This window comes from Eublepharis macularius, chromosome 2, assembly GCF_028583425.1.
Source record: "Eublepharis macularius isolate TG4126 chromosome 2, MPM_Emac_v1.0, whole genome shotgun sequence".
Lineage (NCBI taxonomy): Eukaryota > Metazoa > Chordata > Lepidosauria > Squamata > Eublepharidae > Eublepharis > Eublepharis macularius.
Window position 1 is genome coordinate 152,711,394 of NC_072791.1, and position 23,238 is coordinate 152,734,631.

The 23,238-nt window shown below is 40.2% G+C and overlaps 1 protein-coding gene across 1 annotated transcript in view; it reads left to right on the plus strand.

The window, feature by feature from the left end:
* The window catches only part of NUP160 (nucleoporin 160), a 56,605-nt gene extending 34,970 nt beyond the window's left edge, over positions 1 to 21,635 (plus strand). The window contains exons 25-36 of the mRNA XM_054972546.1: positions 63 to 157; positions 2,312 to 2,408; positions 2,487 to 2,592; positions 5,713 to 5,873; positions 8,870 to 8,930; positions 14,107 to 14,217; positions 14,623 to 14,746; positions 15,708 to 15,809; positions 17,429 to 17,570; positions 19,813 to 19,938; positions 20,358 to 20,462; positions 21,114 to 21,635. Of these exons, the coding sequence (XP_054828521.1) occupies positions 63 to 157; positions 2,312 to 2,408; positions 2,487 to 2,592; positions 5,713 to 5,873; positions 8,870 to 8,930; positions 14,107 to 14,217; positions 14,623 to 14,746; positions 15,708 to 15,809; positions 17,429 to 17,570; positions 19,813 to 19,938; positions 20,358 to 20,462; positions 21,114 to 21,200 (1,317 nt within the window). The 3' untranslated portion in view covers positions 21,201 to 21,635. The remainder of the gene's footprint in view (positions 1 to 62; positions 158 to 2,311; positions 2,409 to 2,486; positions 2,593 to 5,712; positions 5,874 to 8,869; positions 8,931 to 14,106; positions 14,218 to 14,622; positions 14,747 to 15,707; positions 15,810 to 17,428; positions 17,571 to 19,812; positions 19,939 to 20,357; positions 20,463 to 21,113) is intronic.
* Positions 21,636 to 23,238: the final 1,603 nt, after the last annotated feature.

Genomic DNA, 23,238 nt, shown 5'->3' on the forward strand with positions numbered 1-23,238 from the left:
TTGCATCAAATACATTTTCTTGCAGATTATGGTTTGGTGAAACAAATGCACTTGTGTTGCAGGCTACCTTGAGGACGTGCATTTTCAAACATCACTTGGATTTAGGGCATAACAATCAAGCATACGAAGCCTTGACCCATAATCCAGACTCTAGCAGGTAGTATTACCTATCAACTAGCAATGCAGCATGATTGAATTGTGTGCTACTCACAATTACTGGTTTCGGGCTTTTTGCTATAGTATTAAATAGTGACAATAAAATAGTGACAGTATTAAAATAGTGACAAAGAAAAGGTATGTGTACATGTGAGAGAACTATGCCTGTAGGTGGATTTTTACTTCTTGTACAGGGTTCCCACTGCCAGAAGCATTGTCTCTTTTCTTGCACAAGACAAAGTAACAGAGAAAATGTATGTGGAGTTCTTGTTTAGGAGAAAAGTGGATGTTTTTTCCTGTTTGCATTCAGTGCTAGCAAGTAATTTTGCTTTCCAGAGTGAAGGCAGACTAGCAGGCAACTCTAGCTGACAATACCAAATTTCTATTAGAGGGCAGAAATAAAAGTTTGTTGAAAGGGCTGTTATGATGGATTAATGTGACTGCTTTATCTTTCCATTTGGTGTATTTTGCAGTCCTGTAATATGGCTCTGTATCTCCCTCTTGGACATGGGCTAATGCATGTTTGGCTCCCTTGCCATACAATACAACCTTCACCCATACTTGAATGTTGTTTGAATAATGACTGTGAAGAAACAAATCTGGGTTGACTGTGTCTTTAGACAGAGGGCAAGTTCATAGTGTGCATTGCAATGTATTTATGTATTTTATCTGAATTTAGTTGCCAGCTATTTCTTTAGTCTCCACTTACTCCACCCATCAGAGAACTCTATAAATGCAGAAAACTTAGGGGAAAGCACAGCCTTATCTCATTTTGTGAGGCCACATCAGGAATTGAGTAAAGTTTGAAGCATTCACACTGCTTCTGACTTTCATCAAAGTCTGAGTCAAGTGAGAGGTGAGAACAGAGGTGCAGATGCGGGAGATCAGTCTGTTGCATCCAGCATTAAGTGTGGGGGGTGGGGCTGTCAAATTTTCTTCACTGTCACAGAAGAGGGAAGCATTTGTCATCTTAACTAAGTTTATGGTTGCCTCTGGTGGCCTAATACCTGTGTTCCTGTGTTCCTCACTCTCGCTGGAGCATCAAATATTAGCTTTATTGCAGATGAAACACTATAGAATGTACTTTCATATAATCTGTTTTTATCCAAAGCATTTTATACATTCAGCTGCAAATTGTGTTGTGTGAGTAATGAGCATTCATGTAAATCTGCTCTATGTGTCATTATGGGTGGGTGGAGATGATCGAGATTGCAACATGCAACAAAAAAAAATTCGGGTTTCCCGCTTTGGAATTTCCGAAGCGGGGAAAACAGTTGGAAATAAGTGAATTCCGAAACGGCTTCAATATGCTCCATAAAGATTTAGAACACACCGACAAACTTACTGCCCCGCTGCTTATCTCACCCAATGGGACGAGGTTCCCTTGTCCCCCTCCCATCTGGTGAGAGGGGAGGAGGAGATTCCCTCCTCCCCCTGCCACAGGGTAAAATAAGTGCTGGGGCGGTAGGTTTACCCCGCTACTTGCTTCAGCTGACGGGCAGAGGAGGATGCTCCTCCTCCAACAGTCTGCTGAAGCCAGCCACGAGGTATGAAAGTGCCCTTTTTGGCTTCAGCAGACCAGCAGGGGAGCCCTGTCCTCCACCAGTGTTCTGAAACCAGCCTTCTCTGCCGGTCTTCTGAAACTGGTCTGGAGCCCTCTCCTCCCCAAGTCGTCTGAAGCCTTTCAGGGCACTTTAAATTCAAACCCTGCAGCTGGCTTCAGCTAACCGGCAGGGGGAGCCTCCTACTCTGCCAGTCAGCAGAAACAAGTTGTGTCAGGGTTGAAAGCGCCCCTTTCCGACCCAAAGCGCTCAGAATCACTTTGGAAAGCTTTGAATCAGTATTTTGGAATCGGGCCAGCAATGCTGGGAAACCCGAATCTTTCTTTCTGACTCGGGGTTTTTTCTGAATTGGAATCCCGAATTGCACTTTCCTATTTGTGAATTTTCCCTCTTCTTTGATAATACTAACTTTTGTCCCATTTTCTCCAGCCTCTTTCTTAGATTCAACAGCAAATCAGAGGCTTATATCCTGTATGCCAAATGATTTTTTAATATTAACAAAACATGCTAGGGTCATATTGCTTACAAAGTTTTAATTTTTAATACTATTTAGTAAAGTCCAGTGTTTCAGAGAGACACTTTTTCCCCCCTAGGCAACTGGATTGTTTACGACAGTTGGTAGTGGTTCTCTGTGAGCGTTCCCAGCTTCAGGATCTTGTAGAGTTCCCTTACGTGAATCTTCATAATGAAGTAAGTAGTCTGTGCTTGTTAAAGAAAAGGTAGAGCTATATATTTCAGTTATGTGTTTGATAATTATCTGTGTTACAGGTTGTGGGAATAATTGAATATCGTGCTCGTGCTGTAGATCTGATGACTCACAATTACTATGAGCTGCTCTATGCCTTCCACATTTATCGCCATAACTACCGGAAAGGTATGTCTGACTGTATTAAAAAGGAAATAGCCTTAATTTTTCAAATAGCAGTTCATGTTGCATTTAAGATATATGATAAGCTTACAATGTGGCATCTTGCTTTCCATTAATGAGTACATGGCACATGACATGATATTAAAGGTTTTTGTCTTTAATAGCTGATCTTTTCCCTCTTCTGGAGGGAGGGATCTTTTCCCTCTTTTGGAGACAATTCCAAAAGTGAAATTCCTCATATTGTATTTCTTTCATACTTCTGATGTATAGACTGCAGAGGTATTTCCAGGGGAGTGTAGATGGGTGAGAGTTTTGTCTATCTGTTTTCCCTCTGTGTTCCCTACTCTATTCTGAAAGAGCTTTTTAACCCAACCAGGCTTCAAAACTGTAAAACTTGCATATCCTCGTGCTCCATGATGTTCGGGCAGCCACCTGTTGGCAATCCCACTGACTGGTATTGATCAGAGAGCCTGGGCCTTTTCCATTGTGGTCACTGCTCTGGGGAATGGGCTCCTTGAGGAGGTGAGGGGAGGCTCCTCCTTGGAGATATTGAGGAGGTACCACAAGGCTTGCTTGTTTGAGGAGATGTGAATAGTAGGTGTCTTTTAAGGGGGGAGGGAGATTTTATTTTGGTTTTAATTTGGAATTTTTAAAATCTTTTTGAAAGCTGTCTTGAACTATGTGGAAATGCAGGATATAAATGCTTACATAAATAAATATAACAAAACAATCCAGCTTGAGGAAAAATGTCTTGGAGAAACACTTGCAGGAAATTCTCATCTGGTAATCTGCTATGCTCTTTCTCCCACACATACATTGATTCAGCAAACAGACTTGGGATGAGAGATGGGATCCAAGCTCTTTTGAACAGAATATATATTGTTTCCCACCTTCTCCTAGAAACTTCTGTGGCCACCCCGTAGCCGCTGTTAGACTCTCCAATATTAATATTGATTAATATTAAGTGAGAAAACACAAAAGAAGGGTTACAGTTGGAACGTCAAGATGACAAAAATAATTATTACTAAGGAATTACAAAATTTTAAGGTTGGCAATGAAGAAATTGTTAAAGATTTTTTTCCCCTGGCTCAATCATCAACCAAAAGGCAGACTGCAACCAAGAAATGAGAAGGAGACTGAGTCTTGGAAGGATAGCCATGAACAAACTAGAAAAGATCCCTGAGGACAAGAATATGCCATTGGGGACTAAGATCAAGATAATTCATACTGTGGTATTCTCCATTATTATGTATGGATGTGAAAGTTGGACAGTTAAGAAAGCTGATAGGAAGAAAATTGATACTTTTAAAATGTGGTACTGGAGGAGAGTTTTGTGAATACCATGGATGACACATAAGTGGGTTCTAGATCAAATCAAGCCTGAATTCTCCCTAAAACTAAAATGGCAAAATTGAGGCTACTGAACTTTGGTCACATCATGATAATGCAATGGATTATTTTATCTGTGCCTCATTTTAGTTTGTAAACCGTCCAGTTCTGAGATTTATATCCTAACTCTGAACAGCTCTGAAGCTTTTAGATAATGAGACCTAAAAAAAGAAATCTGTCTTTGAAGAACCTATTACTTAGTACAGATAATTTTTATGGGTTCTCCTTGTTTTAACTCTTCCCTTCAAGGCACACAGAGATGTCTTTTAGAGTTTAAAATTTATTCTTTATTGAAATACTCTAATCTTTTTAATAATGCGAGATACTAAAATATAAAGGATTATTGAAATAAAACCTATATGTAATGAACAAATACATGCAACAAAAATTAACTTTCCTAACTTCTCTCAATTAAATTTAAGATTGATTTAAAATCAGATCTATGAAATAAATTGAATGTTCTTTAAACACACATACAAATATGTTTCTCACTTAGATCTTAATGAGATTTCTTTAGTCAAAACCCTAATCTCCTCTTTGGGTTACATCCTTTATACTAATTAGCATGTGCCGTAAATAGAAACATCTAAAATCTTTCACATGTGACACTATAAAAATATGATTGGTTTTAGATTAAGCAGATTCTTTCAGTTGTGACATTTTAGGATCTCTAGGAGTTGACACAAAAGTTTGCACAAAAGTTAAGTGAGCAGCAATTCTAGCAATTAAAGAGTCATTTATCCACTACATTTAATTGGTTGTCAAAGGTAAAAGAAACGTGTGATTATTCAACCTGTTGACAAACTTCATTAAGTTCATACACCATTCACTTGAATACATATGTATAACTAGTGTATATTGTGATCTAATTCATATTCCCATTACAAGAAGACAAGACTCACTGGAAAAGACAATGCCAGGAAAGGTGGAAGGCAGTAGGAAAAGAGGAAGACCCCAACTGAGATGGCTTGACTCAATAAAGGAAATCACAGCCTCCAGCTTGCAAGATCTGAGCAAAACTGTTAATGATAGGATGTTTTGGAGATTGTTAATTCATAGGATTGCCATAAATTGGAAGTGTCTTGACAGCACATAACACATGCTCACATATGCTGTGTGAAAGGCTGCAGTAGTATACTCCTGCAGCTCACTGTGCCATATGCCTTTCTGTTGTGGAAGTCCCCCAATCTCTACAGCAGCTGAGGGAAGTGAAAGATGGGGAAGATCTACTTCCATGGACTTGTTCTATTTGTAAAAGCTTGGGTCCAACTGTTTTGTGTTTGTCAAAATAGCATCTAGTTCTACTCTGAAACTCCCTTCAATTAAACAAATTACTATAAAATCCAAATCAAAGCATCAGAGGCACTGCACATCCAAGATGAAGCCTTGTACAGTATAAAACTTGACCATTTTTCTTGGTGTGAGCTTTTTCACAACTCAGTGAACTTTTTCATAGCATATTGCTTCTTCGTGTTTTATGAAGACAGTTCTATGTGAAGGAGCATTCAAAAGTGGAAGCCATCACTTGTAGTCAGAAGCCCATTCTACCACCCCATTCTCTCGCCTCAAACCAAACTTTAGTGTCCAGCTTTGAAACTATACACTTTTTTGTGGCTGGTTTTGTTGTGAGACTAGATCATTCTCAAATTAGTTCTTAGCCTAGTCTAATTGGAAGGTAGCAAATTCCAAAAGTGTGTGATGTTGCTACTGCTAAATGTTATGCATTTTCTTTTTCAGCTGGAACAGTGATGTTTGAATATGGAATGCGGCTGGGTAGAGAAGTTCGCACACTTCGTGGACTGCAGAAGCAAGCAAACTGTTACCTTGCAGCTATTAATTGTTTGCGGCTGATTCGCCCGGAATACGCTTGGATAGTACAGCCAGCTTCTGGTGCAGTGGTATGACCAGTTGCTTTTTAAGAATTTGATTAGTAGCAGTCTCTTTCTCATAAATACCTAGTTACTGTGTAACTAGCATATTCATTAGCATGCTTGAAACTTTTTTCAGCATTTCATCATAGGCAGTCTAGGTAATTTATAATATATGAAACTTTCACAATAATAATTCCTCTAGGCTGTCTGACAGTTTCCTTTGAGATGAGAGTACTGGTTCCAAAGGCTCTAGTACTCACATTAAAAGAATATATATACACATACATATTAAAACATACTAAAAGATTATTCTAATGTATTCTCTCACAGTAAGAGCTCCCTCACTCCAAAACATACAGATATACCTCCTCTCTCCCCTCCTATGCCTACACAAGCCTTCAGAAAACCTTCTCATGATTGATAATTTTGATCACTCCGTGGTCTTTTTGGTTCTGTATTTTTTCCAACTTCTTCAGTTGCAAAGCCTCCCGCCATTAGCGGGAAGCCTCCCGCCATTAGCATTCCACACCCTGGGAAACTCTTACAGAATGACTCAGCTCAACCCCACCCCTCCTGAGTAGATACAAATGACCTACATCTTTTCCACACTGTGACACTGAGAGATCTCTGTCTTTTGGTGCTACACCTCTGAAGATGCCAGCCACAGCTGCTGGCGAAACGTCAGGAACTACAATGCCAAGACCACGGCAATACAGCCCGGAAAACCCCCAACAACCATCGTTCTCCGGCCGTGAAAGCCTTCGACAATACATTCTTCAGTTGCCTTTTTAAAATACGGCACCAGGACTGAACACAGCATTACAAATGAGGCCATACTATAGACAGACCCAGGAACATTACAGAATTAACAGTTCTATTCTCAAAACCTTTGCTGACGATCCTTGGCACAGAATTTGCCTCTCCCTCCTCCCCGTTTCTCTCTCTTGTGTTAATCAGGTCTGCTGGTTATTGTGGGAGAAATTTCCCTTACATATGTGAAGGTGTCTCCTCAGTTGGCATAACAGGCTTTAAAAGTGAAGAAGGGCAATTGATAAAAACACATGTGGCTTTGGTTGACTTTGAAGAACAGATTTATTCTGCCACATTTCTTTCTTTCTCACCTGTTCTTATTCTTCCCCCCCTCCCTCTCTCCCTCCCTCTCACTCACTCACTCACTCACAAGAGGAATGGAAAAAAAGCAGAATGAACTCAAAGCAGCTAAGCCTCTTCTGCAGAGCCTGCGTTGGGCCCCAGCTTGCACGCTCTCTCCCTCTCTCCCTCCCTCTCTCTCTCCCCCTCCCTCTCTCTTACTCACTCACTCACTGAGGAATAGAAAAAAGCAGAATAAACTCAAAGCAGCTAAGCATCTTCTGCAGAGCCCGCATTGGGCCCCAGCTTGTGCTCTCTCTTTCTCTCTCTCTCTCACTCACTCACACACACGCACACATATATTTACGTTGGACTTTGGAACTGTTCCTTTTCTACCTCACCCCAGCAGCAACAGCTACAATCAGAGAGATTGATTCTTTATTGGCCAATGCCGCTACTCCTTCTAGCCCCAAATCTCTTCCTTAACTCCGATTCTTCCTAAAGCTCCATTCTACTTCCATACCCTGTCATCAGGATTCTACTGCCATTGAAGGCACCTGCTGTGCTGGGGTACTGCTCTGGCGAGTTCTTCCAAGTCGGGGAGGGTGGGCTGCATTGGCCCCCATCCAGCTGCCCATCTTTGGAGTTCCTTAGCCCACCAGAGACAATAATGCAAAAACAAAAAACTTTCCACACTTGTTGGATGAAATCCCACAAACTTGTCTCAGCAGGGTAATTGTCATATTTCAGCCCAACAGAGTATGCCTACCAAATAGTTAAACAACTGCAGCATGACATTTGGCCAACAAGATCCTTTTCAGAGAGAGTTGTGGGTAGACCCCTTACTCCAAAAAAAGGTCTGTGAGTAGCCCTTATTGCTGGACAGGGTTTATTTGAGAGGAAGAGAGAGAAACTGCACTTAGTACTGCAGTTCTCCTTGGCTAACAACCTGCTTTGTGTCTGCAGTGGCTGCAGCTGAGCAGGCCAGGAGAAGAGAAGCATGTCACATGACACACATGCTGCTGCCTTCCCACAAAACTGCAGCCTGGTGGTGTGTCTCTTGTGCATGAAGCTGCCTGGCTTTTGCACACTCACAGCCCCATGGGACTTGTAGAGCAAGCAGGGAGGTGGGCAGCCAAGACAGCACTGCAAATAAGTCAGAGACCAGCCTTCCCCAGCCGCTGCTGTAATCTCTGGAGGGCAGCAGGTCATCATGGACTTTAACTGCACAAGCCCCCTCCCCCCATTCCTTTCCTCCTGCTGCCCAGCAGCTGCTGTGCTTGGCCCTGAAACTGTTAAAAAACTAAAAGGTTGTTTAAAAAGGTAATGGTATACTGTACCAGTGTGTTATCATCAGAAAAAAAGCTCTGGATAAAAGCATATTAAGTTTTTAAGGAGAAAATGTGCATGTGAGATTCTATTCTTTGTCTCTACTCCCCATTTAAAATACAACGAAGAGAAGTCTGCCACTGACAGCAGGAAAAATAGAAATTGTGCTGAATTGGTTTGTGACACTGTAACTGTGTAGCTGTATAAGAGGTTATATGCCTGATCACTGCTGCACTGTTCATCTCCCTCCTGCACACCATATTGCTTTGGGCAGCTTCATTATTGTTGGAGGAGAGAAGCATAAGTATTTTGAGGAGAGGTGGGGTGTGTCTGCCTGGAAGTAGGGCTGTGAGAAAAATGACGAGGGGCTATTCAGTTTAGTTTAATCTTTCCCACGTAGTGCTGTCTGGACCTTTCTGTGACTTCTGAGATGTTTATCAGTCTGAGCTTTCCTTTGTCAATAAGGACTAGAATGTATGAACTGGGAGATTGACAGAGTAAAGGTGCCACATTCCACACAGTTCTGATTATGGCTTAAGTAATGGTAAGGATGCTGTAGATCTTGAGACAAATAATAAACTTGAGCTTATTCTGTTTCATACTAGTATGAACGTCCAGGCGCATCCCCCAAGAGAAGTCATGATGGAGAATGTGCTGCTGTCCCAAGTGAGTGGCTTATTGTTCTTAGACTTCTGAGCTGGCTGCCATAAGTTCCATAATGAAAGAAAAGCTGGTTATAAATAAAATCAATATCCTTCCAAAGGTCTGCTGTTAAATTGTGATTGATTTAAGTTATATCTAGTTTTCTGGATTAATATTAATTAATATTTATCCTGATGTTGGAAATATTGATGAGATCTGTAAGGAGCGATCCGGCAATTAAAGGAGCATCGATTAAAGGTCATAAATATAAAATAGAAGCATTTGCGGATGACTTATTATTTATATTACAGGAGCCTTTGGACTCAATAGAGCAATTAATGCACTACCTTAAGGAATATGGCTCGATGGCCGGAATGAAGATTAATTACCAGAAAACAAAAGTGATAACTAAAAATATGTCAACACCCCAAAAAACTGAGTTAATCAGACTGACAGGATTTCAGTTAGAGAAGAAAGTAAAATATTTAGGGGTTTACTTAACATCAAAATGTAGCTTGTTAATGAAAAACAATTGTATGAAATTGCTTCAAGAGATCAAGAAAGATTTAGAGAAATGGAAAGGATTCCGTCTTTTGTTGCTAGGAAGGATTGCAACTATCAAAATGAATATACTACCATGGATTATATTTCTATATCAAACCAGCCCAATCTGTATTAATAAATCTTTCTTTGAAGAGCTAAATAAATCAGTGTCCAAATTTATCTGGCAAGGGAAAAAAACAAGAATTAAACTGAAAACACTCCCAAGATTTGAAAGAAAATGCTGGCTTTGCTTTACCAGACTGGAAAGTTTATTACAAAGTGTGTTGTCTAGTTTGGATGAGAGAATGGATTCTTTTAGAAAATCAAAGACTCTTGCTAGAAGGACATGATTTGCAGTTAGGATGGGACGCATTTGTATGGTATGGAAAAACAAATGGACATAAGTATTTTAAGAACCATTTGATTAGAAAATCCCTTATAACAACATGGGAAAGAATTGTGCCGCTAATATATTCTAAAACTCCACAATGGGTGTCATCATCAGAAGCGTTGTCATAGCCAAATGTATTCTCTCTAGATAGGATTATTAAATACAAAGATTATTAGATATAAAGATGATAAAGGAACATTAAAAACAAAAGAAGAATTACAGAGACAAGGCATTAACCTAGACGGGTGGTTAAGGGCCCAGACTGAGTCTAGATATAATAAAGATAAAAAAGTGGGAGGTTTTTACTTAGAACAAAATGCTTTTGAAAAACTTACATGATTCTGATGAAAATGATAAAAAATGTATGTATTCTTTATGCAAATGAAGACGAAAAATGAGGGGATGGAAGAATATAAGGCTAAATGGACACAAAATTTAGGATATAGTATTGATTCAACACAATGGAATAAGATAAGGAAAGTGAATGTTAAAATAACTAAGTCAGTTGCTTTTAAAGAGAACTTATATAAGATGTTTTATAGATGGTATTTAATTCCAGATAGACTTGCTAAAATGTATAAAAATATGTCAAATAACTGCTGGAAATGTGGGAAACATACAGGAACATTTTATCATATGTGGTGGACTTGTAAAGAGATACATAAATTCTGGATAATGGTACATACATTACTACAAACAATTTTACAGATTTCAGTTCCCTTTAAACCAGAGATATTTTTGTTAAACTGCATACCAGAAGAGCTGAACAAAGACCAGAAATATTTCATAATACATGTAGTAACAGCAGCAAGAATTTTATTAGTGTACTATTGGAAATGACCAACAACACCTCAGCAAGCGGAACTAATAGCGGAGATAATGGAAAACGTGGAAATGGACAAATTGTTGCAAAATCTTTCAATGCCAACTACTCAGTAAACAAGAATAAAACTGTGCCAAGAAGAAAATAAGCATGACTGTATCCTTATTCCTCTCTTTTATATAACATGCAATTCTTTGGTTGTTGGGGGTTTTCCGGGCTGTATTGCCGTGGTCTTGGCATTGTAGTTCCTGTGGTCCCGATGTAAACTTGTCCACAGCTGCAGGGTATACGGTATACTCCTGCAGAGGTGAGGGGGTCTCTGCTGTCTTTTGCTGATCGTAGCATCTGTTGTATTTTTCGGGTGGGTCTGAATACTGCTTGAAGGTTATGCTTTTCCATAAGCTTTCCCATCTGATCAGTAATTCCTTTGATATATGGCAAAAACACTTTTCCTGTAGGTGACTGTTTTTCCTTGGTTGTTTGATTCATCCTGGGTTTGATTGCTCTTCGGATTTCATTTCTGGAGTAGCCATTTGCCTGAAGTGCGTGGTTTAGATGATTAATTTCCTCATTGAGAAAGCGCGGCTCACATATCCGTCTTGCACGATCCACTAATGTTTTCATTATGCCTCTTTTCTGTCGGGGGTGATGATTGGAGTTTTTGTGTAAGTAACGATCAGTGTGAGTTGGTTTCCTGTAGACCTTGTGACCTAACTGAAAGTTTGCTTTGCGGATGACCAAGGTATCCAGGAATGAGAGTTTTCCCTCACTTTCTTTCTCCATTGTGAATTGTATGTTCAGGTGGATGTTGTTGAGATGATTCAAAAACTCCCTCAATTCTTCCTCCCCATGGCTCCAAATGATGAATGTATCATCCACAAACCGGAACCATACACTGGGTTTGTGGGGTGCTGATTCTAGAGCTGTTTTTTCAAAATGTTCCATGTAGAAGTTTGCTATAACTGGGCTGAGTGGGCTCCCCATGGCCACCCCATCCATCTGTTCATAGAATTCGTTGTCCCATTGGAAGTAACTGGTTGTCAGACAATGATGGAATAAGGCTGTTACATCCTCTGGGAAAATCTGATTAATCAGTGCAATAGTGTCTTTTACTGGAACCTTGGTAAACAGGGATACAACATCAAAACTGACAAGTATGTCTTGTGGATTGAGTTTCAGAGAACTGATTTTGTTGATGAAATCTGCTGAATCTTTGATGTAAGACGAGGTTTTCCCGATGTGGTCCTGCAGGAGATCTGCCAGATGTCTAGCTAATTCATATGTCGGTGAACCAATGGCACTCACAATGGGTCGGAGTGGGACTGAATCTTTATGTATTTTGGGGAGTCCATATAGTCTAGGTGGCTGTGCTTCAGTCTTGCATAGTTTTCTGTGCGTGTCGGGATGTAGTGAGGAATTCTTGATCAGCGCATTTGTTAGCCTGGTGATTTTGCAGGTGGGATCTCGTTTTCTCGAGATCCCACCTGCAAAATCACCAGGCTAACAAATGCGCTGATCAAGAATTCCTCACTACATCCCGACACGCACAGAAAACTATGCAAGACTGAAGCACAGCCACCTAGACTATATGGACTCCCCAAAATACATAAAGATTCAGTCCCACTCCGACCCATTGTGAGTGCCATTGGTTCACCGACATATGAATTAGCTAGACATCTGGCAGATCTCCTGCAGGACCACATCGGGAAAACCTCGTCTTACATCAAAGATTCAGCAGATTTCATCAACAAAATCAGTTCTCTGAAACTCAATCCACAAGACATACTTGTCAGTTTTGATGTTGTATCCCTGTTTACCAAGGTTCCAGTAAAAGACACTATTGCACTGATTAATCAGATTTTCCCAGAGGATGTAACAGCCTTATTCCATCATTGTCTGACAACCAGTTACTTCCAATGGGAAAACGAATTCTATGAACAGATGGATGGGGTGGCCATGGGGAGCCCACTCAGCCCAGTTATAGCAAACTTCTACATGGAACATTTTGAAAAAACAGCTCTAGAATCAGCACCCCACAAACCCAGTGTATGGTTCCGGTTTGTGGATGATACATTCATCATTTGGAGCCATGGGGAGGAAGAATTGAGGGAGTTTTTGAATCATCTCAACAACATCCACCTGAACATACAATTCACAATGGAGAAAGAAAGTGAGGGAAAACTCTCATTCCTGGATACCTTGGTCATCCGCAAAGCAAACTTTCAGTTAGGTCACAAGGTCTACAGGAAACCAACTCACACTGATCGTTACTTACACAAAAACTCCAATCATCACCCCCGACAGAAAAGAGGCATAATGAAAACATTAGTGGATCGTGCAAGACGGATATGTGAGCCGCGCTTTCTCAATGAGGAAATTAATCATCTAAACCACGCACTTCAGGCAAATGGCTACTCCAGAAATGAAATCCGAAGAGCAATCAAACCCAGGATGAATCAAACAACCAAGGAAAAACAGTCACCTACAGGAAAAGTGTTTTTGCCATATATCAAAGGAATTACTGATCAGATGGGAAAGCTTATGGAAAAGCATAACCTTCAAGCAGTATTCAGACCCACCCGAAAAATACAACAGATGCTACGATCAGCAAAAGACAGCAGAGACCCCCTCACCTCTGCAGGAGTATACCGTATACCCTGCAGCTGTGGACAAGTTTACATCGGGACCACAGGAACTACAATGCCAAGACCACGGCAATACAGCCCGGAAAACCCCCAACAACCATCGTTCTCCGGCCGTGAAAGCCTTCGACAATACATGCAATTCTTTATTTATAGCCTGCCTTTCTCACTGAGATCAAAGGCAGATAACAACAGCAGGAGTGAAAATACAATATAATTGATAGCTAGGGACAGTCACTGAACAAATTACAGTACAGTGGTTTGGTGAAGTTCAAATCATTGTTTGAAATTCATCTTCTTGCTTCTTCAGGGTTTTTAAATCTGGCCTTTAAAAATATGTTGTTTAACAGCTGCATTAATAAGAGTGTGAGAGCTGTTGTCAGGAAAGAAAATCAAGAACTGTGGAAACTGAAAAATTGACAGGAAGCCAAATGGGTGAAGAGTTCCAAGTCCTTATGTTAAGAGGACTTCTGTGTCACAGTTAGTTGAGGGGAAAGGTGATAAGAATTAACCAGACAGAAGAATGAGATCCTTTATTCTACTGCTGAAGAAAAATCAAGGTCCTTGTTATATTGGGAAATATAACAGGGTAAATATTACTTTCATTTGGTTTTGAATTATATTAATACAACTGCCAGAGCAGGTGCGGGTTGACTGAAATCTTCCAGCATCAGGAATCTTCCATTATGAAACTCAGGTTAAATTAGTGCAGTTTTGTTTTCATGTTGGCTGTTTATATTCTAAAGTCTAAATTATAGACACTTGAACTTGCTAATATAAAGAAATTATATTTTGAAACAGCGGGAAGTCAGATTGAAATCTTGGAACTAAAAGATTTGGAAAGAGAATGCACCCTGGCTCGCATACGGCTAACTTTGGCTCAGCATGATTCATCAGCCGCTGCTGTGGCAGGTATAATTAGAATTGTATTTGCACCACCTAAGTGTAATGCAGACATAAGTAAATTAGTCTGTGTGTGGGAACGTCCTGCTGTACATGCCTTATTCCCTGTATGTTGCAGTTGTGCAGAGTGGAATTGAGGTCTTAATTTGTGGCAGAACGTCAGTCCACATTTGTTATGATGTCACCAAATGTGCAAAGCTACTGGATTCTATTACAGCTGTCATGTCTAGTGATTAAAGATGAAGTGGGTGGTTTGCATCTGTAAGAACAAATGCTGTGAGTGCTGCATATGTAGAATTATGACCAGTACTGACTTTGGGGTTATTTTTTATTTTGATAGTATACCATGTTGATTAACCAGAAAATCTGGGTATATTTTTAAGGTTAACTAATCCAGTTTTATTATTTTCCCAGGAAGCTCATCCCCTGAGGAGCTGGTTGTCCTGCTGGTACAGGCTGGTCTCTTTGACACTGCCATTTCTCTCTGCCAGACCTTCAACCTTTCCTTAACACCTATATTTGAGGGACTTACTTTCAAGTATGTAACAAAATATTGGGCTTATACAGGTACTTAACATGAGTGCTGTAATATCAAGAAACATCTGTTGATCTGTCAAAATACGTTCTTTAAATTGTTTGAGTGTGTATGCTTTTTTGATTGACACATAGTGTGCCACAAAAACAAGTTCTGTGCCTCTGGATGCAATCCAACATCTCTGTAACATGTAACTGGTTGGTAAAGAAAGAGAATGTGATATGCAGGACGGAATGGGGGGTATGGCTGAAATGAGGCGACCACTTCTCAGTTTAACTACCTTTGCTTATAACTTACCAAGCCGTCTCTTGATTAGATGGGTTTGGGGAACTGTGTAATATTTTGCTCTAGCAAGCAGTTGCTGTAAGTTTTGGAAGCAAGATGAGATTCACTGAATGACTGAAAATATTATCAATAGTGTTAATTTTCACTACTACTACTCAATTTACTGTGGAGATCAGTGTTGTTGTTATTGTTACGTTTTTCCTTTCCTGTTGATGTGATTGTCATGTTCATGGTCATCAAGTTGATTTCAACGATCCCTATAGCCAGCTAGTCCAGTAACTGGTCCTTTTATTCTGGGTTTTAAAGTTTCAAGATATGAGGAGGCATAATATAAACATAGTCAAGTAATGGAGTCCGGGGGTTTCTATAGGCAGCAAAACTGCTCCACTTGCTCAAAGAATGCCCATCTAGTGAGGTCCCTATATAGGGCTCTCCATTGCAGCAATTTTTAGCATGGTATAAGGGGTAGACTTTGAGGATGAATGAAACCTAGCTGCATATCTCTTGTCAGGTTTGCATTGCGCAAATCTCTGTTCTGCAGCACAGTCAACCACACATGATTGTTAGAGTAAAACTGGATAACCTTCATGTTTATATACCTTCATGTCCTGCTTTTTTCTTTTTTGAAAAAGGCTTATAATGATGTTTTATATACATGTACTTGTTATATATATTCCAGATGCATTCAGCTCCAGTTTGGAGGAGAAGCAGCTTTGACAGAAGCATGGGACTGGCTAGCTGCAAATCAGTTCTCATCAGTTATTGCAACCAAAGAGACCAGGTAATGTGATGCTTGTAGGAAATTAAGCTGGTAATGTGTACAGAACAACTGTGTTAAATTTGCACAGAAATAACTGTTTCTTGTTATTAAAACAGCACCATTTCTGACTGTACCTTTTTGGGAAGCTCACGTACCCTCTCCCCCATGTCCTCTCTCTTACTCTATCCCATTAACCCCCACCCTTTGAAAACCAATGTTCAGTTACGATTTCAAGTTGCTGCAGCAACCCAAAGTATTTATTTATTTAATACATTTGCTAACTGACTTTCTACCTTACAGCATTTGAGGTGGCTTACATCTGACATAAAAATACTTTTTAAAACTTCCATTTAAAATCTCTAAATCAAACTATCAATAAATAGGAAAATTAATTGAGTGGAGTTCTAAATAAAACTTCTTCAGCTGCCTCCTAAAGATTGAGAGTGAGGGGGGCAGGTGTTCTTCGCTAGGGAGGTTGTTTTACAATCATGGGGCTGCCACTGAAAAGGCCCCCACTCATGTTCCCACCAACTGATCTTCTTTGGCTGATGGGGCAGTCAGGAGTGCCTCCCCATGGATCTTAATTCCCAAGCAGGAACAAATGGGAGAAGATGTTCCTTCAGATACCCCGGTCCTATGCCATGTAGGGCTTAAAAGGTGAGAACCAACACCTTGAATTGGGCTTAGGACCAGATTGGTAGGCAGTGCAGTAGCTGTAATATCAGGGTTACATGCTCCCTGTAGTTGATTCTAGCCAACAGTTTAGCCATATCATTCTGCACTAGCTGCAGCTTCCAAACACTCTTCAAGAGTAGCCCCAAGTCGAGCACATTGCAATAATTCAGTCAAGATTGACGAGCAGTGCAGTTGCTGTGATATCAGAGGCCACATACTCCCGATAGTTGGCTCCAACCAGCAGTCCAATCATAGCATTCTGCACTTGCTGCAGCTTCCAAAAAGGATAGTCCCAAGCAGAGCACATTGCAGGCATGGATCATTGTGGCTAGATCTGATTGAACCAGGTACAGGCACAGCTGATGCACCAGCCATAGTAGAGCAAAAGCAAGCCACAGCAGCCACCTGGTTTTCCAAGATGTCTGCTGTGTCAAGTAGTACTTCAAGCTGTGAACCTGACTTTTCAAGGGGAGTTTAACCCCATCCAAGACATAAGAGATATTATGTTGCCGATCAGCCTTCCTACTAACTCAGAAAACTTGTTTAATCTGAATTAAGCTTTAGCTTGTTCACCCTTATCCAAGAAATATCGCCAGAATGTCTTTTTTCCTTCCCATGATGTCTGCGTACGTTATGTTTTACTTGAAGAGGATTAATATCCCCCATTTTACTTTTCAGATCTACCATCCTCTTTTGTTTTTTTTTTAAATCTGTATGGTGGGATCGTCAAGGGAACTAGATGTGTGATGACAGGTGCATGACTATCTAAATCAGGTTTCTTAGGCTGGTGAATCTGTGGGTTGGGACCATCAGCTAGGTCACAGAGCTCTACCTGGTAGATCATGAGCCACTACAATAAAAGCCAAGCCATAATTTGGGTGCAAGAGCTTTCCACCGGTAGCTCAGAACATATGTGTATATGTAGATCTGATAACATAGTAAAGTGTATTCTAATTGATTTGTAGTGCAACAGATGAAGCGTGGCGACTCTTATCATCCTACTTGGATAGATTCACGTCTCAGAACAATTTATATCATCGCTGTGTAATCAGCAAGTTACTGTCTCATGGGGTGCCTTTGCCTAACTGGCTTATCAACAGTTACAAAGTAAATATTTTCTTTTGTAGAATTAAATTGTAGTTTGGGGGAGCATGGGTGTTACAAAGCAGTGTGTGTTAAATCTATTTCAGTGACTACTTAACTTCAGTAGTATTTTCTTTGTAGCTTGATGCAAACTTATATTAATAATTCTCAAGGAACTCGAAACAGCGTTGTTGTATATAATGTGTGTTTTCAACAGGGAAACTTTTCCCCCCCTTCTAGGATACCATTAAAGAGCCCCGTGGCGCAGAGTGGTAAGCTGCAGTACTGCAGCCCAAGCTCTGCTAACGACCTGGGTTCGATCCTGGCGGAAGCCGGGTTCAGGTAGCTGGCTCAAGGTTGACTCAGCCTTCCATCCTTCCGAGGTCGGTAAAATGAGTACCCAGTTTTCTGGGGGTAAAGTGTAGTTGACTGGGGAAGGCAATGGCAAACCACCCCATAAAAAGTCTGTCAAGAAAACGTGACATGATGTCCCCCATGGGTCAGTAATGACTCGGTGCTTGCACCTTTACCTTTAGCTAGGATACCATTAGGTTTCTTAGGCTGGTGAATCTGTGGGTTGGGATCCTCAGCTAGGTCACAGAGCTCTGCCTGGTGGGTCATGAGCCCCTACAGAGCTACCTTTTCTCCCCTGATTTTCCAGTCCATGCTGCTACTGCACATGCGTAGAAAGCAAGAGTACCACATCATCCACCTGTTTGCACACATATACTGAGAAGCAGCAGGATGGTGAGGCTAGATTACTCAGTGGTAGAGATGATTCTTCCATGGCTCTGATCCTCTGCTTGTTCCTCACTATGGCATACTTCTTGATGTTCAGTTTTCTTACTCCTATTTTCTGGGCCCGCCACTCATGATTCTGGCCTTGATCCCAATGGTATTGTATTGACTTACTGACATGTGCTTGGAGCTCAGTGAGTCCTGAATAATAATAATAATAATAATAACAACATTCGATTTATATACCGCCCTTCAGGACAACTTAATGCCCACTCAGAGCAGTTTACAACGTATGCCATTATTATCCCCACAACAAAACACCCTGTGAGGTGGGTGGGACTGAGAGAGCTCCAGAGAGCTGTGACTAGCCCAAGATCACCCAGCTGGCTTCAAGTGGAGGAGTGGGGAATCAAACCCAGCTCTCCAGATTAGAGTCCCGCGCTCTTAACCACTACACCAAACTGGCTCTCTGGAATCTGGAAGAGTTTGTTCTTGCTCTGAGGGGAAGGACATTTTGTCATGGGTGATTCCCATCTGTCCATCAAGGAGGCAGTTTGAGTTTTGATCTGGCCCCCTTAATGGCCAGGTGGGAGTCACTCATGACAATATGTCCTCCCTTCTTAAGAGCAGAAGGAATCTTCAAGGAAAGTGTGAGTGTCCTGTTTATATACCACCTTTCTCACTGAGACTCAAGGTGGATTACAGAATTTATAAATTCTGTAATCTTATAGAAATTCTGTAATTCTTATTAAAAATATAAGACAGCAATTTCTGATTTTCTTATATATAATCATTACAGACCGTTGCTACTTCTATATCCTTTTTTGCTGTTATCCAATAAACAATGCAATTGGACTAGGATATTGAAAACCACTGACTTAAAAACGTAATTTGGAACAATGGTCAATCATAGCAATTCCAAAGAGTTGGCAAGGATAAAATAAAAGAGGGTGGACAGGGTATCTCATGTTCAGGATTATATTAAGAGTTTTTCTTAAGGCAAGTGATTCATAGAAGGCAGAAATAGACTGGGGAGTATGGTAAATTTTTATTTCTTAATGCTGTTGGATAGAAAAGCACTTAGAATAGTCTCTTGAGTCCTTGGTTTGTTACTTGTAAAATTTGCCAAATAGTGGAAAGAGCTTACAAATGCTTAACAGCGCAATCCTGTGGAGCGTTACTCCAGTCTGAGCCCATGGGCTTAGACTGGAGTAACTCTCCATAGGATTGCACTGTAAGATGGTGAAGGTTGGAAGTGACACAGGGATCTGAGAGAATGGCAAGGAAGTGAAACTTGCCGTAGACTGAGCACAAGGAAAGAAGTTAGTCTTTTTCCTTGACTGACTTAAATTGATGCAGGATTTTGCAAGAGTCTGGGTAGCTTTGCCTTGGATACTCGGAAGCCTCTCAAGCAATGAATGAGGGCTACTTTTTGGTCATTGATCATACTGCTCAAATATAAGATACATATATTGTGGCTTAAAACCAACAATGCTTGCTATCTTCTCTGAGTTTTGCTTCTTTACAGAAGGTAGATGCTGCTGAACTTCTTCGCCTCTACTTGAACTATGACCTGCTAGAAGAAGCTGTGGATTTGGTACTAGAGTATGTGGATGCTTTACTTGGGAAAGGACACAGTTATTTTGGAATTGAGGTAGAATGAGCATTTCTTTAGTTCATAATATATTGAAAGGATGTATTAAAGAATTATTAATATTGGGGTATAAGTATAGCTTTTAGGCTTCCAACAACACAAAAACTTAAATACTTGGTTTTGATGAAACCTTTTTAAAACAACCTTCCTACTGCCTTTTAAAAATGGTATATTCTGGTAACATGATTAAGTACATTTGGTAGTAAAATAGTTCATCAACATTTCTTTCTTTAATACAAAATACAAGCCTTTTTACAATTTTGGGTCAACACAGTTTTGACTCTGGGGAACCATGTGTTCAAATAATGCTCGTAATTCCAGTCTTACTTGTGATGTTTCTTTCGTGATTAAGTTAACATTTAGAAATATTTCATGTAGTTAAATCACATCGAAATATAGGCTATTTTGTTGTTGTTTAGGTCCCACTATCAGCTACATCTCCAAGGGTTTGGCTTCCATATTCTGCAATTGATCAACTTCTTCAGGCACTAGGGGAAAACACAGCCAATCACCACAATACAGTGGTAAGTACATGTAGTGAAAAATAGAATTTGCCAATTTCAATCAAATGTTTTTTTACTCCTCCTTACTTTATTACAAATAACATCAGCTGTTAGTCTAACAGTGCTATAGAACTTAAATGTAGGAGATTAACAGTGCAATCCTAAAAAGAGTTACTCCAGTCTAAGCCCATTTAAATCAATGAGCTTAGATGGGAGTAACTTTGCTTAGGATTGCATTGTAAATTAAACTTGGGGTGGGTGACGTTTACCTAATTCCCTGTTCTTGCTGCAGCTCTCTGTGCTACATTACTCATTGTTTTACACTGTTCCCTGATTCTCAGCCTCTGGGGAGAGTGGGGAGAGCACAGAAGCTTCTAGGTGAAGCTTGTGGATGAAGGATGTAATTCACTTTTGCAAGCACACTCCATTAGCAAAAGCCTGGATCCAACCAATAGGAAATTATTAATGGGTTCAGGAATGTGTAGGCAGGACCTAGCAAACATCCCATACATTCTGGCACAGATTCTTGATTGGGAAGAAGCAAAATGATTCCATAAAAGCAGTTCTGTAACAGATAACTCATTCAGTCATGGTGCAAGAGAGATTAAAAAAGGCAGTCATCCATTCTGAATCCCTGCTATTATTGTTAAATTATACTACTTTTTCTTTCAGCTGTACCAGAAGGTGCATGACAAATTAGAGGACTACCAACAACAAGTTGCTGTGACAACTCATGATCTCCTATATCTTCGAAACTAGGAAATGGCCTGGACTATGTGGCCTCAGTTAATCACCTTGTGCCTGGTGGCTCCTGAGTTAAAGCTACAAAAACTGAGCTTGAGGCTGATGTGCATAACTGGCATGAAATAATGCGAGGTGTTAGCTTTGCATATGTTGACTGGGGCCATGGGGAACCCTGTGCACTGCTGGTGGTGCAATAACACAAATTCTATTTTTTCATAATGATCCTACACGTTTCCTTTGAGGGAATTGAACATGTTTTATAACTTATTGGAGATGCTCAAATGAAAATAAAAATTGACAGTCATTTCCAGTAATGTAAGTTTGTATATTGCATGTTCCCACCATCTTCCTACTGAAATATTTTGTATTATCTGCTTCCTTTCTTGTACTGTACAATACATGGGCTCTAAATAAGTTCTTATTTATTGTGACACTCTTGAATTGCCTTTAATAAAATGAAAACTTTGTTTAAAATCTCTGATTTTTCAAAAACTAGAAGTGTCTTAAGATTATTTATCCTTTCTAAAGTTGGCTGTTGTGACCGAAACTAAATGTGATCTTCATTTTCATGAAAATAGAAAATAAGAATGGAGAAACCATCAGTTTAGTAGTGTTCCTAGAAGTTTCTCTTTGCTGCTTGTAATATAATTCTCTGCTGGAAGAAAACCAGTTTAATTTAGGATACTTGTATCACACCTTTCCACTAACAAACAATGCCCAAGGTGGCTCACAAAAATATATGTTGATAAAAGGAAATTATAAAAAGTCTTATGATTTTTAAAAGCTGCAACAGCCGTTTTAAAAGTTTGGTGCAGCAATAAAGCCATAAGGTAGGAAAATAGCATAAACCAGTAGCTCACTCACTTCTGAATGCCTTCTTGGACAAGAATGTCTTAAGCAGACATCTGAAAGTGAGGAGACTGAGCAGATACCCTTAGAGAGGACATTCCATAATCTGGGGGAAACTGCTGAAAAGGCCTTGTCCAGCATATCCACTCTCCTTGCTTCCAATTCAATGAGTATACAGGGCAAAGCCCCAGTGAAGAATCTAAGTTCAAAGATACAGGTGAAAGAAGTCGGTCAAAAATGCTGGTACTGAGTTGCTTAAGCTTTAAAATTAATCACTGACTCTTTGAATTGTACCCAGAAACAAACTGACAACCAGTGATGATGTTGGGGTTATATGTTCCCCATAGTGGATTCCTATTAGGACTCTGTACTGTATTTTAACCAGTTTCAGATAACTCTTCAAAGGCAGCTTCACAGAGGATGTTGCACTAGTTCGGATTGGTTGTTAAGGCATGTGTAACTATGGCCAGATCCTTTCACTTCAGGAATAGCTATAGCTAGAAAACCAGCTTTGACAAAAGGCATTTCCTGGCCAACCTCAGCAGTCTGTTTCTCAAGAAAACAGAACCGGATTCAGAAGCACACCCAACCTGTGAACCTGATTCTTTGAGAGTACTTACCAAACCATCCACAATTCCAGAGGAGATTGTCTTAGCAGATTGGGCAGTTCCCACCACAACTGGATCATTTCAGATGAGTATCTGCTGCAGATTTTTTGTCGGGTTTCCCAGAGATCGACCTCTTTGCCACCCAAGACAATGCAAAAGCTTCCCACTTCTGTTCGAGGAGTAGACAGGAATTCCTAGAGGGATGCGTTCCAAATTCGGTGGATGGGGACATAGTTTTATGTGTCTTCCCCCCCCCCCTCATTCCAATGCTCCATAGGGTGGTGTGTAAAATCCAAGCAGATCTGACGGAATGCATTCTCATAGCCCCGTTCTGGTCATGACAACCCTAGTTCCATGCTCTCAAGCACCTGGCCAGGGGAAATTATATTCACTTACTGTTAGTGCCAACAAGATTTTCAAGATACAAGCTTTTGAAACTAAAAGATCCCTTTGTCAGATACCTCAGATAACATATTTGTGTGCACCATCATACATATTCCACCTCTGTATATGTTTTTGTAGTTGGCTCCTATGTAAAGATCTATTAAAATAGGTTGAATCCGTTAAAATTTTTGAGTACCCTCTTTTCTTTCTGG